The sequence below is a fragment of the Sarcophilus harrisii genome, chromosome 5, assembly GCF_902635505.1.
Source record: "Sarcophilus harrisii chromosome 5, mSarHar1.11, whole genome shotgun sequence".
Lineage (NCBI taxonomy): Eukaryota > Metazoa > Chordata > Mammalia > Dasyuromorphia > Dasyuridae > Sarcophilus > Sarcophilus harrisii.
Window position 1 is genome coordinate 242,859,840 of NC_045430.1, and position 15,286 is coordinate 242,875,125.

The 15,286-nt window shown below is 35.6% G+C and overlaps 1 protein-coding gene across 9 annotated transcripts in view; it reads left to right on the forward strand.

The window, feature by feature from the left end:
• CDK14 (cyclin dependent kinase 14) overlaps positions 1 to 15,286 on the forward strand; it is a 673,115-nt gene that overhangs the window by 230,328 nt on the left and 427,501 nt on the right. For all 9 annotated transcript variants that reach the window (XR_004229802.1, XM_031939988.1, XM_031939989.1 and 6 more), the window contains one exon: positions 8,248 to 8,493. Coding sequence is in view for 8 of the 9 variants with exons in the window: in XM_031939988.1 (XP_031795848.1) it covers positions 8,248 to 8,493 (246 nt within the window). In the remaining variant the exon portion in view is untranslated. The remainder of the gene's footprint in view (positions 1 to 8,247; positions 8,494 to 15,286) is intronic.

Sequence of the window (15,286 nt, forward strand, 5' to 3'; positions counted from 1 at the left end):
CCTCTTAGATAGAAATGCTTTCTTTTAAAGATAGAATAAAAATAGCTTTTTATTTTTCCAAATACATGCAAAGATAGTTTTCAACATTCACCTTTGCAAAGCCATGTGTTCCAAATTTTTCTCTCTCCCTTCCTCTGCCTTGGACAGCAATCAATCCAGTACAAATTAAGCATGTGCAGTTCTTCTAAACATATTTCCACATTTGTCATTCAGCACAAGAAAATCTGATCCAAAGGAGGAAAAAATGACAAAAAAACCCAGGCAAATAAACAAAAAAAAGATTAAAATGCTATGCTTTGATACACATTCAGTCTCTGTAGTTCTAGTTCCCTCTCTGGATGCAAATGATTTTTTCCATCCCAAGGGTACTGGAATTGCCTTGAATCACCTCATTGTACAGAAGAACCAAGTCTATCACAGTTGATCATCACATAATCTTGTTGTTTCCTGTGTACAATGTTCTCTTGGTTCTGCTCACTTCACTTCACCAGGCTTTTTTGAAATCAGCCTAGTCTTCATTTCATATGGAAGAATAATACTCCATAACATTCATATACCATAATTTATTTAGCCATTCCCCAACTGTTGGACACCCACTCAGTTTTCAGTTTCTTGTCAGTTCCAGATCCTGGAATGACCTAATAGATCCAGTAGAGATCAAAGTTTGATAGCCCTTTGGTCATAGTTCCAAATTGTTCTCCAAAATGGTTGGATCAGTTCAAAACTCCACCAACAATGTATTAGTGTCCCAGTTTTCCCACATCCCCTCCAACATCTATCATTATCTTTTCCTGTCATTTTAACCGATCTGAGAGATATGTAGTGGTACCTCAGAGTTATCTTAATTTGCATTTCTCCAGTTAATAGTGATTTAGAGCATTTTTTTCATGTGTCTAGAAAGGGCTTTAATTTCTTAATCTCAAAATAAATCAATGAATAAAACATTTGTTTAGCTGTTATATGTGCAAAGTGTTGGGAATTCATTTAGAAATATGATAGTCCCTGCTCTCAAGGAGCTCTTGTTCTAATTAGAACATCAGCAAAGGGAGGATTTTAGCTGCAAGTCAGATGGAAAAGCCCCATGATCTTTAGGGTACAGGGAGTAAGCGGATGTTAAGGCTTCTTCTTTAATGTCACTGTTCCTAAGACTTTTTTGGGGGTTGTGTCCCTGGCTTTTCAAGGTACAAGAAGAGATGGAGTTCAAGGCAGCAGTGGAGTTTTGGCTTGAGGAGCACATGGTGCTGCCTTCTTTCCCCTTCCAGGGCTAAGGTGGTCTGCTTGCCTGGTAGGCCCCTCTCCAAACATGTTATTTCCCCAAACATGTATTGGGTACTTAGTATGTGAAAAGAAAGATATGGAAGTACTAAGAGGAAAAAAAGGTAGCCAGTGCTTCAGGGAGTCTACCATTTTAGCAGAATTTCTTAGCTTTTTGTATTTGTTTCAATTTTTCATCCTGTATAATTAGGCTGTATTACTGTTTATCAGGAGGAGGTAATATTTGAAGGCTGTGAATACATTACAATAAGTCAGGGGACATTGATTTAGACTTCCTACTGAATGCTCAGAATCCTGAGTAAATTAATGCCATTTGTCAGGTACCCCATAGATGGTGAATTTTTAGCACTAGGATCTAGAAGAGAATGAATAAGAAAGAAAAACAATGTCCTTAACCTCAAGATTAAAGTTAAACATCATGTTTAGTTTATATGGGAAAACAGTTATTCACTCAAGTCTTACTCGAAGGCCTCCTCGTGGTGTACAAATGCTTCTGAGTTCTCTAAAGTTGTTTCCTAGAATGGGGATGCAGACAGTCAGTCTGCTAGCGTTTATTAAACTTACTATGTGTTGGGCTCTGTGCTAAGTACTGACATATTCTTCCAAAGTGTAAAATCTTCTTTGTGTGGGTCCTGTGTTGGATTATTTGACCCTAGAGCAACAAGGAATTGCTTGCTCATTGTCGTGGTTGCTCTGTAAAGCCTTGACTATCAAGACAAGGTGTTGTATTATTTTGTAGATTGAGTACCAATACCACTTAAAATATGGATCTCTGAAATTTAGTGAAGTACAGATGTACTAAAGCATATACATGAGCGTGCTTCCTTTGTACATTCTGTTAAAAAACCCCACAACAACAGTGAAATTAAAACAGAGACTCATTTGGCTGGAATTTATTCACTTGTCCCCACCTAGTCTCACTAATGATTCTTTATCAATATAGAAATACTGTTTCTTATGACCTAACACCCACAAAGCTTCTTGAATTTCTACAGCTAAAAATTATCTTTTCTTCTTTTTTTTCTATGCAGACTCCATTCTATTTGTGTTATGGTTATTTGTAAACATAAACCTATCCCTCCTTGCTACATGTAAACTTCCCAAGGTTAGGCAGGAATCATGTTTATGCATCTTGTATCTACTCCGAAATGTGACCTTTGTGTAAACTTTTAATATTTAATTATACATTTATTAAACATTGAGTGGGGAATAAGATGGTAGGACAGTCATACTAGCAAGGGGTTGATAAGGCAAAGTCCCTTGGAAGAGGTAAGTTTAAGAAAGATTTTGATAGAAGTGTGACATGAATGATCAGAAGGAGAATGGTGTGATGAAGCTAATTGATTATAGGGAGAATAACAAGGGTCATGAATTTCAGATACCTTTAGATTTGACTTAGGTGAATTTCAGATGCCTTTAGATTTGATTTAGATCTTAGAAATCAGTTAGTTTCACCTACTTTTAAAATACAAGGTTGTTTAACCTTGTACAAGGTGAAGAGCTCAGTGACAGACCTGGATACCAGGTTTCCTGAATGACCCTCTTTCTAACACTTCTCAGAAGTCACAGAATTAACCTTTTTATTTTACCATTTCCCTTGTAACAAAGGTGACAAGTCGATTTGTTTGGCTAGGGACTCTGTGTCAAGCGATAACAAGAAATGAGAGTGGTAATGTGGAAATCCCCAAAGACCACACCAGTTTAGATTCAGTGTCTTAAAGCATTAAAGTAGATTCTGTAGGTACTTCAGTAGGGAAATTTCATGTCAAAATTAGATTTGTGGACAGTGTTCCAGTAGAAGGGAAAAGTGTTTGGAAAATGGCAGTGAAAGGAACCAAAGAGATGTGCTTTAGTAATCTAGGGAAAGGATGGTAAAGATCAAGATTAGGGGTTATAGCTTTAGGTGTGCAAATCTGAGATACACGAGGACAGAAAGAATTGGGCAAGACTTTATACTCGATTAATGGGAAGAAGCGAATAAAGTCTAAGATGATTTTTAAAATATGAAAAACTAGGAAGCCAATTGCATTAGTGATGATGGTATGGGTGGAGAACTGGGAATGAGTGTGTACCATGGAAAAATGGTGCTTAATTTATAGTGTTAATAAGAGTTTAAGTTTTTATGGATAACTGAAAATAGAGAATTATATGCCTTCTACTTCTCCCTCCAGGTTTTTAGAACTAGGATTATCCAAAATCAGACTACCACATGTCATCCACTTTTCTCCCTTCCTGTAGCAAATATACCCATTGATACTGTGGCTGATAGGTGTGGACATCTGAGCCCAGGACGATGGCTGGACTGATTTTGATCTAAACTGTAAATCTTAGTCATTATATAGTCAGATCTGTCTATCTATCTATCTATCTATCTATCCTAACAAGTCTTTGACAAATGGAAAGAGGTGTGTTAAACTAAATGTTCACCCTCTGGAGTCAACATTGGTCATTTCATCAATCAAAGACTAATATATTTTGGTGCTATTTCCCCTTATAGTATCAGAGTTTTGTATAAAACTTTTGTTTGGTTTTGTTCATTTTGATATGATAGTTAATACAAGTCTTCTTACATTTCATTGAATTCTTCATCTTCATCATTGCTAATGGTATGGTTGTATTCCATTACATTCATATATCATAGTTCAGCCATTCTTGAAGTTGTGGATATTCATTCTCTCATAGTGTTGTTTTGTTGGTTTTTTGGTATCACATTTGTTACATAGCAGTTAGAGAACTGGCTTTGTAGTGCTGAAGATCAAGGTTCAAATCTTACTTCTGACATATTGACCTGTGATGTTGACCAGGGCTCTTGATTTTTCAGTCATATTTGCTATTATTATTGTTATACCTGTTTAGGTGTAATAATAATGATGATGATGACAAAAATATAAAGTTTAACTTATCCAAGAAGGGGGGGGGGAAGGCACTATATAATTTTTTTTTAAAATAAATGTGACTTTTCCTTCTTCCTTTATCATCTTTGGAATTGTACGTCCAGTAAGAATATGTTTTGATCAATTAGTATAAATAGTTTAGTGACTCCTCTATTATACTTTGCCTTTTTTTTTTTTTACTGTGACTAGACTAGCTCACACTAGTTATTTTTATTCCAATTTTTTTAAATGTTTCATGAATACTTTTTAAAAAACAGAATTAAAGAGATAGTTTATTGTCTTTATATGGCAAGAAGAATAAATAGCATAAGCTATCACTTCGATAAAATACTAATCATGCCTGTGGCTAATTTTTTTTTAATTCTTCACAATTATGAAGATTTCTATAGTATTTTTAAAAGAAGACTTCACCAGATATCTTGCATGAAGAAAAACTAATGTGTCTTTGGTGAGAATTAATTAGAATTCAACTTGTAAAGAGCAGTTCAGATATAGAATTCAGGACAAACTAGCTACTTGATATTTAATTAAAATAAGCCTTTGGTTTCACTAATTTGTATAGGTTTCCTCCTACTTGCTGACTTTTTATTCTGTATTTACCAAAGATGTGAAATATTTTTTCTATTGTAGAATTAATCACATATTAAAACAAAGAAACAAAATACCCCCAAACCTACTACGTCACCACCCTTTTCCAGTGAAACATTAAATAATTCAGTGTTCTGGATTTTTCTTTTCTTTTTTTTTTTTTTAAACTCAAGGATGTCTCTGCAAACATTAAGCACTTGCAGTGTGCCAGACATTGTACCAAAGCACTGGGGATATAAAGAGAAAATAGACATTTCCTGTTCTCAGGGAGTTGACAGTCTGGTGGGGGAGAAATATATAAACAACTATGTAGAACAAAGTATATGCTTGATGATCATAAGAGGGAAAGCACTAGCATTAAGAGGCGTTGGGAAGGCTTCCTATGGAAAGTGAGACTTTAGCTGGGACTTGAAGAAAGCCACAGAAGCCACGAGATGGAGGAGAAGAAGAGGCAGAACATTCTGGACATTGGAGACAGCCAGAGAAAACAGCTGGAATTGGGAAGTTAATGAGTATTATGTTAGAAGGAGAGCAGGGAGGGTGGTGCCTCTGACTCATAGAAGACTAGAAAGGTATATGGTAGGTTATGAAAGCAGAGAATTTTATATTTGATTCTGGGGGGTCAGGGAAGCCACTGAAATTTACTGAGCATGGACAGGGGAGAATTGGCTGGTGCATACATTGGGAACTGGAGGAACCGGAGTGGAGAGAAACTTGTGTCAGGGAGACTAGCTTGCAGGCTGTTGTAATAGACTAGGCACAAAGTGTTAAGTTCCTACAGCTGTAGTCAGTATCAGAGGAGAGATGTCAAGGGGGTGGAATTGACGGCTTTGGCAACATGTGGATGTCACCTAGATTGGTATTCTCCCCACCTGGGTGCCTGGGAGGATGCTGGTCTCCTTAATCACAACAGGAAAGACTGAGAAAAGGCCACTGGGTTTGGCAAATAAGAGATCGTCAGTTACCTTGAAGAATTCAAGGACCTTAGCCACAGAAGGGAAGGAGGGATAGGATGAGAGCAGGCAGGTATAGATAGACCAGGTGAGGGTTTTCAGCATGGACATACCATAACATAACCATCCAGTCATACTCTCCCCATCCATCTGGGTGTACAAGCCTCCTTCTCTGTCTCCTATTGCCTGCTTCCTTATTCCCCCTTCCAGTGCCACACTGAAGCTAGCCACCCCTCCACTGTGTCCTCTGGAATAAATGCTCTGAAAGTAACAAACTTGATTTCGTCTTAAATCTTTTCCTTCATCTTTTGATTGTTACTGAGATCTAGCTCTCTACTGATGACAGGGTTCCCCTGGCTACTCTTTCTAACTAACAATGGTTGAATTTTCACTTCTTTTCCCCTACTCATTGATTGAGATGGGGAAGGTACCATTTGCTCTGCACCGCCACTTTCAGGTTCTCTAACCGCTATCATGCAGTGACTTCTCACCCTTTGAGAGTTACTAAATCCTTATCTTTACTCAGTCAAAATTCTGTTCTTGTCTACCAATTTCAAGGATTATAAAACTAAAATATAATAAATATTAAATATATATGCTTCAGCTTTTTATTAATGGCCTGCAAAAAATCGCTTACCATTTTATATAGTGCTTTAGCATTTGCTATATCATTTGATCCTCAATTTTGTAAAGCTAGGTGCTATTATTTTACCCATTTTTACAGATGAGGAAACTGAGACAGTTACTTCTTCAGGGCAAGCTGGTGAGTGTTTGAGGCAGGCTTTTAACCCATATCTGTACAGATATGTACACTATGCATGGAACTCTCCTAGCCATCAGAGTTAAAGAGTGCTAGGATTTAAAAAGGGAAATGGTAAACATAATGGTAATGGTGGGAAAGGAAAGAAGAGAGAGTTGAATGTCAAAGGATGTCAAAGCAGACAAAAAGAGAGGAAGAAACAAGGAAGAGAATAGTTTATTAGAAGAGGAGAATCAAATTTTTAACTATCTATTGTGGATTACATAGAGTCATAAAGCTGGAATTAATGACCACCTTCATCAATCCACTCATTTTTATAGCTGGGGAAACTGAAAAGTATAGAATAGTACTTGGCCAGCTGAGATTGAAGTCTTTTGAATCTCAGACCAGTGGTCATTACACTATTCCATGTGCTCCCCCCCCCCATTATTCCTAATTTTTTAATTGTTCCAATAAGCATTTTTTGAGCAGAGCCTTTAGTCAGGATGGAAACAATTCTTTATGCTTCAGCAGCAGTAAGCAAAGTACTATCTAGCCAAGAACAAGATTAAATCTGGCATGGGGTTGGCTGGAAGCTCTCCATTCCTGTAATGGAAACAGTTGGGTTTACCTAGATTTGGTGATATTTACTGAGATTTTTTTGTTTTTGTCTGTTTACTGGTTCATATTATTTTTTTCTCCCTAACTAGGCAATAATTATAATACATGAATTCATTTCTCTATTTTTCCCCCTTAGGAATGACATGTGACTTCTTAATGGTTTAGAAATTTTTCCAATTGTAGTCAGATGGTAAGCCATCTGTACCATAGTTCAAGTCCAACCTTTCAATGAGGATGAATTAAAACTCTGATAATAGCATATACATTATGTTTTCTTCTAACTTGAGTTTTACATTTTAGATTTTACTGGCTTTCTGATTTAGTAGCTGGTCCATATACAGTCTTTATGTGAATGAACAATAAATGATTATAATAGACCCTAGAAACATAGCATTTAGATTTGGAAGTATCCTCAATTATCTTCTTGACCAACTCATAGATGAAAGAATTCCTTGATATTTACATACTTGACAACTGGTTATTGAGCCTCTGCTGTAACACCTACCTCTACCAATACACAAGGCTGCCTATCTACTCATGACATCTTTAATTGTTGAATTATTTTTTTTTCTGGCTTTAAGCTTAAATTTCTTTTAAAAATTAATTAAAAAAATTTTTTTATATATTTTAAAAATATTTTATTTTTATTGTGTTCTAGGCTGGTATAACTTTTCAGATTATGACTATAGAAAAAATTTAATAAACTTAAAGTTTGTATCCTGGCATATATACATGAATACTTGGCATGAATACTTACTGTTCACTGGGGATTCCCTCTCTTGATTTTTGGCATTCCTTTACCCATCTTCATGCTTTTGTTCAAACTGTTTTTATATCTAAATGTTCTCTTCCTCTTAGTAGAATATAAGTTTTTCAAGAATAGCGGATAATTTTCATTTTATTTTTGTGACCCATTGCCAATCATAGTGCCTTGTATGCTTTGCTTATTCAAAAAGTTTTGTTGCCTTGAATTGGTTTAAATGATATAATATCAAAATATTTAGTTCTATTGTGATGGGTGAAAGATGAAATAACTGAGGATTTGAGATTTCAAGCATATCAATTAATTAAACAATACCTGCTAATTGCTCAAGAAATTGAGACTATTTTCATGTCCACCATCCTATTAAAAAGTTGACACTGAGGAATACTAAATTTAATTTGTTTATTCTTTCAGATATGTGTCACAAAGATGTCTACACGGAACTGCCCAGGAATGGACTCAGTAATCAAACCCCTGGACACAATTCCTGAGGACAAGAAAGTCCGAGTTCAGAGGACACAGAGCACTTTCGACCCCTTTGAGAAGCCTGCCACTCAAGTGAAGAGGGTGCATTCTGAGAACAATGCTTGCATTAACTTCAAATCCTCCTCCAGTGGGAAGGAATCTCCCAAAGTTCGCCGGCATTCTAGCCCCAGTTCTGTGAGTACCAAATACCTTGTTAGCTCTATCAACAGAAGTATTAAACTAAAATGCTAATGATAGGAAATGTGTAGGGAATCTGGTGGTATAAAGAGTTCATTATCCGCCTTCTTCCAGCATTGACAGAGTGCCTGGCACATAGTAGGCACTTAATAAATGTTTATTGACTGACTGACTGACTCTACCAATGAGTTTATAATATTTTAGGAGAAAAATAGCAATGAAAATGAAGATGCTTTATTCATTATCACCTTGGGAGCTTATAAGAAATGATGTTTTCCAAGGATTGCTTTCTGTTTGCCTTCCTTTAGAGAATTCTCAAATATGAATGCTCTAGGATCAAAACTTCTTAGAGGGAATGTGGAATTAACCAGAATTGATGGGCAGCCAAAATCACAGTTCAGTTTTGGATGTGAATCTTTTCCCTGTTATTACTGCCTGGCAAATCACTGAACCTCTCTCCTGATCACCTGGCTTCATGCATAAGATGAGGGGGTTAGATTAGATGGCATCCAATATCCCTTCTAGTCTTTCAGGAGAAACCAGAGACGGAGTGCAGGTTTTTCTGATGTAGGAGCTGCAAAAAGAAAGACCAGGGAAAATTGGAACTAAGAGGGCTCCCCTGAAAAATGGGTCAGTGACACATGGGAGATGAAGTCCAATGGGGTTTGAATGGTAGGAACAGGGTTCCAAGGAGAGTGGGCTCCTCTTGTAGATAGTTTTGTCCTTGCTAACTTACCTAGCTTTTCCTTGGTATCTGTAGGCTGGCAGTGATGTGTTGGCAAAGATAAGCTTTCCTCTTCATCACAGCGACTTTTTCAAACTTGACTTTCATTATTGAATTGAAAGAGCTTAGAATCCAAAGCCAATTTCCCCTTAACTGATGGGTTTTTAACTTGCACCAATATTAATAGAAATTTCACCTGTCATAGGAAAAAAGAGACCAGGTAACAGGGAGTGGTGTATAGCTCTGCAACTTTCCTTTGAAACCTTAGAAGATTTCATCCTTTACACACCCAGTAAAGAGATGCTCTTATTTCGAATGATGAACTTTGGGATGATTTCAAAAACTGTTGAAAGCGAAGAGAGGTCTTCTATTGACATTTTCTGCTAGAGTTGAAATTACTTCTTTCATGAAATCTTGATCATAAAGGTCACACAGAACAGCCTATCCTAAAGTGGAATTCAGGGTTCTTCTTTACCATATCCCTGGCAATTGGCTATCTAACCTTGGCTTTGAAGACCTCCAGTGTAGAGAGAACTCACTGTTTCTCAAGACCAACTTGGCTGGCTTTTGGACAGTTCTAATTGATAATAAGTCCTTTTTTTATTGAGATGAAATTTGTTTCTGTGGAGTTTTTGTCTGTTTTTTTCTAAATCTGTATAGGTTCCAAATAGAGTAGACTATACAAATGGCATATACATATACATTCCATATGTTTGGGGATGAATCTGAAATGTGATATCATTTTCAGACTCTTCTATCTGAGCTCTAAGAATCCAAGTTTTATTGGTTCACTATGTGGTCCAAACATTTGGCTATACTTTTTTCCCCTACAGAATTGAGAAAGCTATTAAGTAGTGAATAGTATTGTAAAGTCCAGGGAATTCACAATGAATTGTGATTTTTATTTGAATTGACACACTCTTAAACCATTCTTAGAAATGCAGTACAAGGATGGAACTTACAATATAACTTGAGTGCTCAGTGGTTTTCAGAAATTTGTGTTTGCTGTTCTTAATACTGTCATCAGTAATCTCAAGTGGTAATATGGGGGAAAAAAGCATTAACTTTAAAAATTATATAGTTCAGATTAGAATAGGGTTTTGTGAAATCAAGGAATAATGGAGTTTTATGACTGCAAAAATATTATCTCTAACTACAATAGGTAATCACCCTCTTGTCCTTCAACCTTATTAAGAAGGAATCCTTTAATCAATCAACAAACAAATGCTTAAAATACCTATCATGTGCCAGGTACTGGAATTTAATGATGATTTTTCCCAAAGTAAATGTTTTAAAATGGCACTTAACTCAAAAACTGACATGTATAATCTAGTTAGTCTTTTAAAATCACTAAATGAAATAAAATAAAGAAATATAATTAGAGAATCACGGGACCATGGATTTAGAGTTGAAAGGGACCAGATAGTCCAATTCTGTCATTTTGTAGATGAAAAAAATAAGACCTTGAGAAATTCAGTCATTTGTGGTCATATAGGTAAGTAAATAGCCAGACTGGGAGTTGAATTATGACTCCAAATATAGTGAAAATAAGTTTTTTTTCTAAAACTCCATGTGACCCCATTTTTATGATAGAAGTATTATTGTGTTTATACCCAATTTCTTCCATTTATTTAATTCATTTCCTTTCTAAGGATTTTTCTGTGCTGTCTGCAGTGGAGCTTCCAGAGATGATAGCATTCTCTTTGTTTATCGCTTTTCAGTTGTGTCTGACTCTGTGACCTCATTTGGGGTTTTCTTGGCAAAGATACCAGAATGCTTTGCCATTTCTTTCTCCAGTTTATTTTACACATGAGGAAATGGAGGCAAATGGGATTAAGTGACTTATCCAAATAGGATTAAGTGACTTGCCCAGAGTCACACAGCTAGTAAGTGACTGAGGCCAAATTAAATGCATGAAGATGAGTCTTCCTGGGTCTAGACCTCTTCTGGCACTTAGTAAATATTTATTCCATTATAGGTCAGAGCCAAGAGGGCGGCTTCTGTATTAGAATATCCAGGGTCTGGATTTAGACCACTTAGCCACAGGGAACTTCAGTCACATAAGGATCAGAATTAAAGCTCAACTCCTGTGGGTGAATTAGCTACATTTCCATTGTCTGTACTAAGGTTTCTTTCCATGGGGGTAGACAATGAAGAGTTTCCTGTTTTTTTTTTTTTTTTTGTGAGAAAAAAAAATTACTCTCCTTTTACAACATACTGTATTTCTGCAAAGTTAGTGATAGCTAGTATTTTTACTCGTCTCTCTCTCTCTCTCTCTCTCTCTCTCTCTTTAAACCATTTATTCTTCTTCAATTTTTATTCCTAATATATTGAGCATGCAGTGTTAAGTAATGAAGTATTGAATAGAATGCCTGTCCTTGAGATTTTCTTTTCTATTCATATCATATTCTCCTCAAGGAGCTAAAATGATGGTCAGTTATAATTATTTGTTTGAATGACTTTTTAGAATTTCCTCATTTTTCCAAGAAGGTCAGAAATGGGCCAATAAAAGTTGAAAGTTGCATTTTAAAAGCGCAGAAGGAAAGCTTCCCATTTTGAGCCATCTTGAGCCTTCCTTCTTTGTTTAGCCTAAAAAGAGAGGATAGTTGCACTCCAGAGATGTTCCTGGGCAGTTAACGTTTTGTAGCTCAGAATGAAGTCAGATACACTTTTGCACATGGGAATAGAAGGTCGGCTTAGAAGATTACATGGACACGCTTGTTTTAGCATCTCCGAGGTACTCTTTATAGATTAGGATAACTTTTACAAGAATATTTTACATTTTTTTTTAGTAGTTTGTGTGATTGATCTGGAAATTAGAGTCGATTTCCATAACGCCTACATACCAGTTTCACAGGACAAATAAAATTGATTGTTTTCACCACGACATGTGGCAAAATATTAATTTTCTGACACATCAGTGTTAATGGAATGTACTTTAACTAGAGCAGTTAATGCATCTGAATCCATTTAATTAGATAAATAGGGTACTTTGGGCCATCAGCATTTCATCAATTGCAATTTTGAACATTTCCTCTGGTTGAGTGGGGGTGTTTTCCTGAGAATATTTCCTCATTTGTCTAATTTTCTCATTTTATTTTTGTTGAAGCAATAAAGCTTAAACATGGCTTTGAATGAAATGGTTCTTTGTTAAATACATCACCTCTTGTGAAATGCAATTAAATGAAAATCTGTAATTCATATATATATGTATGTATATATATATATATCTCCACACCCACACCCACACACACAATGTTTATATGAACATCTATATGATGGCCCAAATTTATATACAACATATATGTATATACATACATAAACAAATGAATATACATGCAAAAACATAACATATGTGGATATATCAATATCTACACACATATGCATATTTCCTTAGTAGTGTGAGATTATATGCTGTAAGGCCCTTAAATATCAGATAGTCAATCCATTGATTTCATTTTAAGTGTGAGTTCAGTGAGACCCAGAGACCCAGAGACTTGAGTAGTAAATAGTGGACCCAAGATTGAAATTCAAAACCCTGAATTCTGAATGCAAACCCAATCAACACTTGTCAGTTTAATTCAACAGGCATCTTTCCTTTATAGACCAAACATCTTCTCTCCTTTAGATAATAATGCATTAGGGATTCCTATTAGGGTCACTGGAAGTTTCCTGTTTTTTGGGCTGGAACACTGGCTTCTTCAGAAGATTAAAGGACTCTGTGTTGCCTGTTCTTTTGTCATTTTAAGGTTTTTCTTAGGCTGAAGTTACTCCTTTCGAAGTACCTCACTAAACAGATAGACTACCCTTTCTGATTTTAAATAATTTACTGTGGAACTGTGAACATAATATTTTTCCCTTGAAGATCATTTCATATTGAAGTTTAATGTAGTTTTAAAATTTTTCTATTTAAAACTTGGGCTCAGGAATGTGATGGTAAAGTGTGACATTCTCAAGCTGTTTGACGGTGATGAAAAATGCATGAGAACAGAACCCACACAGCTCACACAAGGATAGTCAGGTGGTTTTAAATGTAATTTTCCATTAAATCTTCTTTGACTCAGTTCAGTCTAGGAGTCGTATCTCAGGAGTTTCTGAAAGAGGAAACAGGTGGTTTCCTGTGAATATAATGCCAGAATTGTTTATTGCTAAGGTAAGAAGGTTAACCTTCTTAATGAAGCTTTTTGGAAATATATCTTGTTCTGAAAAGACATTATCCTTTTCTTTTTAGATCACTTTTCATTTCATATCCAAAGTTTCTAATCTCCTTTATATCAAGAATTCACTTTTTTTTCTAATGTTTATGGATGCTTTTGGCATTCTGGTGAAGCCCATGGATCGTTTCTCAGAATAATGTTTTTAAATATATAAAATTAAAAATAAAACACCATACAATTACAAAGGGAAATTAATTCTTTTGATATGCAGTTATCAAAATGTATTAGCAAAAGTCATACAGACAAGTTTCTGGACTCTTGATTAAGAATTCTTTGCTTTCTTGGTATATTCACAGCATTTAGATCAGACAGGAACAGTAGAAATCAATCATTTTATAGATGAGAAAACTGAAACCAGGGATGTAAAGCAACTTTGTGAGATCATAGCCTGCATCAGTGGTAGATTAGAACTCTGCTTTCTGGATTCCTAATTCAGTGTACTTTTCATCCATTTTATCCTGTTTTCTCTCTTTTTTGATAATCTTCTGTGATGGTTAAAAATGTGTTCCCAGGGCATTTGTTAAATTTGTCCCGTTTCATCTCACCAGGAGATAGGTTGTCATGAAAAGGTAGGTTAAGAGGGCTACATGGTTAACCCTGGAATTGGTATGTTCCATCAAAGCCCCATGATTCTGAGGGCAATCAAATCCTCCCACTGAAACTTTGCTTCTGTCGCCACTTTTGTGTTGTGAAGTCATTTCAGTTGAATCACTCTTTGTTGACCCCATTTCTAACAGCTCTTTTTTTTTTTTTTTTTTTTTTTTTGCCAAACTTGCCATTTTAATATCAGATGATTTTTTTAAAAACACTAGTAACATTTTTTATACGTGTATTAAAATGACAAGTTTAGCAAAAAAAAAAGTTATTAGGAAGTGTGGGGAGTGGGTGGGAGGAGTCTAAGGGATGGGATATAATCAGAGGTTTTTTACTTTGGGCAACTCTCCCTCACATAAATCTAATTTATATTCAAAGCATCAACCGTGTCCTTGATCTTCTTCAAGAATGAAGGGCAAACAACAATAGTATATGGTGAGGGGAGTGGTATATTGGATGTGACATTGTGAGTTTTGTAGCACTTTCAGAGTTATTTGAGTTCATTATGTGAGATCATTTCCCTGGTGATAAGCATTTTTCCTTGCCTCCAAAGCCCCCCAACTCAGTCTTTGAATTCATATAACTTTTACAAAAATGAAAGGATATCCTCCTTAAAGGGCATTATAGCCTAACAAGGGGGATAAACTATACACTGATAATTCGGATTAGGCAATATACAAAGGAGGGGCCCATACAAAGCAAGTGTTAGGAAGAAATCTGAGGCATGAGCAATCTCAATCAGGGAGAATCAGCAGACTTTTTAGTTTTTCTTTCTTTCTTTTTTTAATAATAGCGTTTTATTTCAAAATATCAGCAAAGATAATTTTCAACATTTACCCTTGCAAAACCTTGTATTCCAGATTTTTTCTCCCTCCCTTCTTTCTATAACCTCCCTCAGCAAAGACTTTTTGAAGGGGTGGACGTTGGATTGGATTAGATACAAGTTGTAATATTATCCGTTACTAGTATGGGTAGTTTCTGCCATATAATAAATCATCTCTCTCAGTTTGTGAAATCTGAGGCTTCAGATTCTGTAAAGTGAATTAGTGTCCTACTTAATCGATTCCACAAATTCAATATTCTCTGAAAACTGGTTTATTAAAATGAAGAAGAGGCATATATTTTTAAAGTAATATGTTGAATGAGTAGACTAACATGATTTTTTACAAGTAGTTCATGTTTTAAGATATTAAAATATTTAAGAGTTTAGGGGAAGAAGCAAAGTAGGACCATGGATTGAATTAAAGGAAAGGTC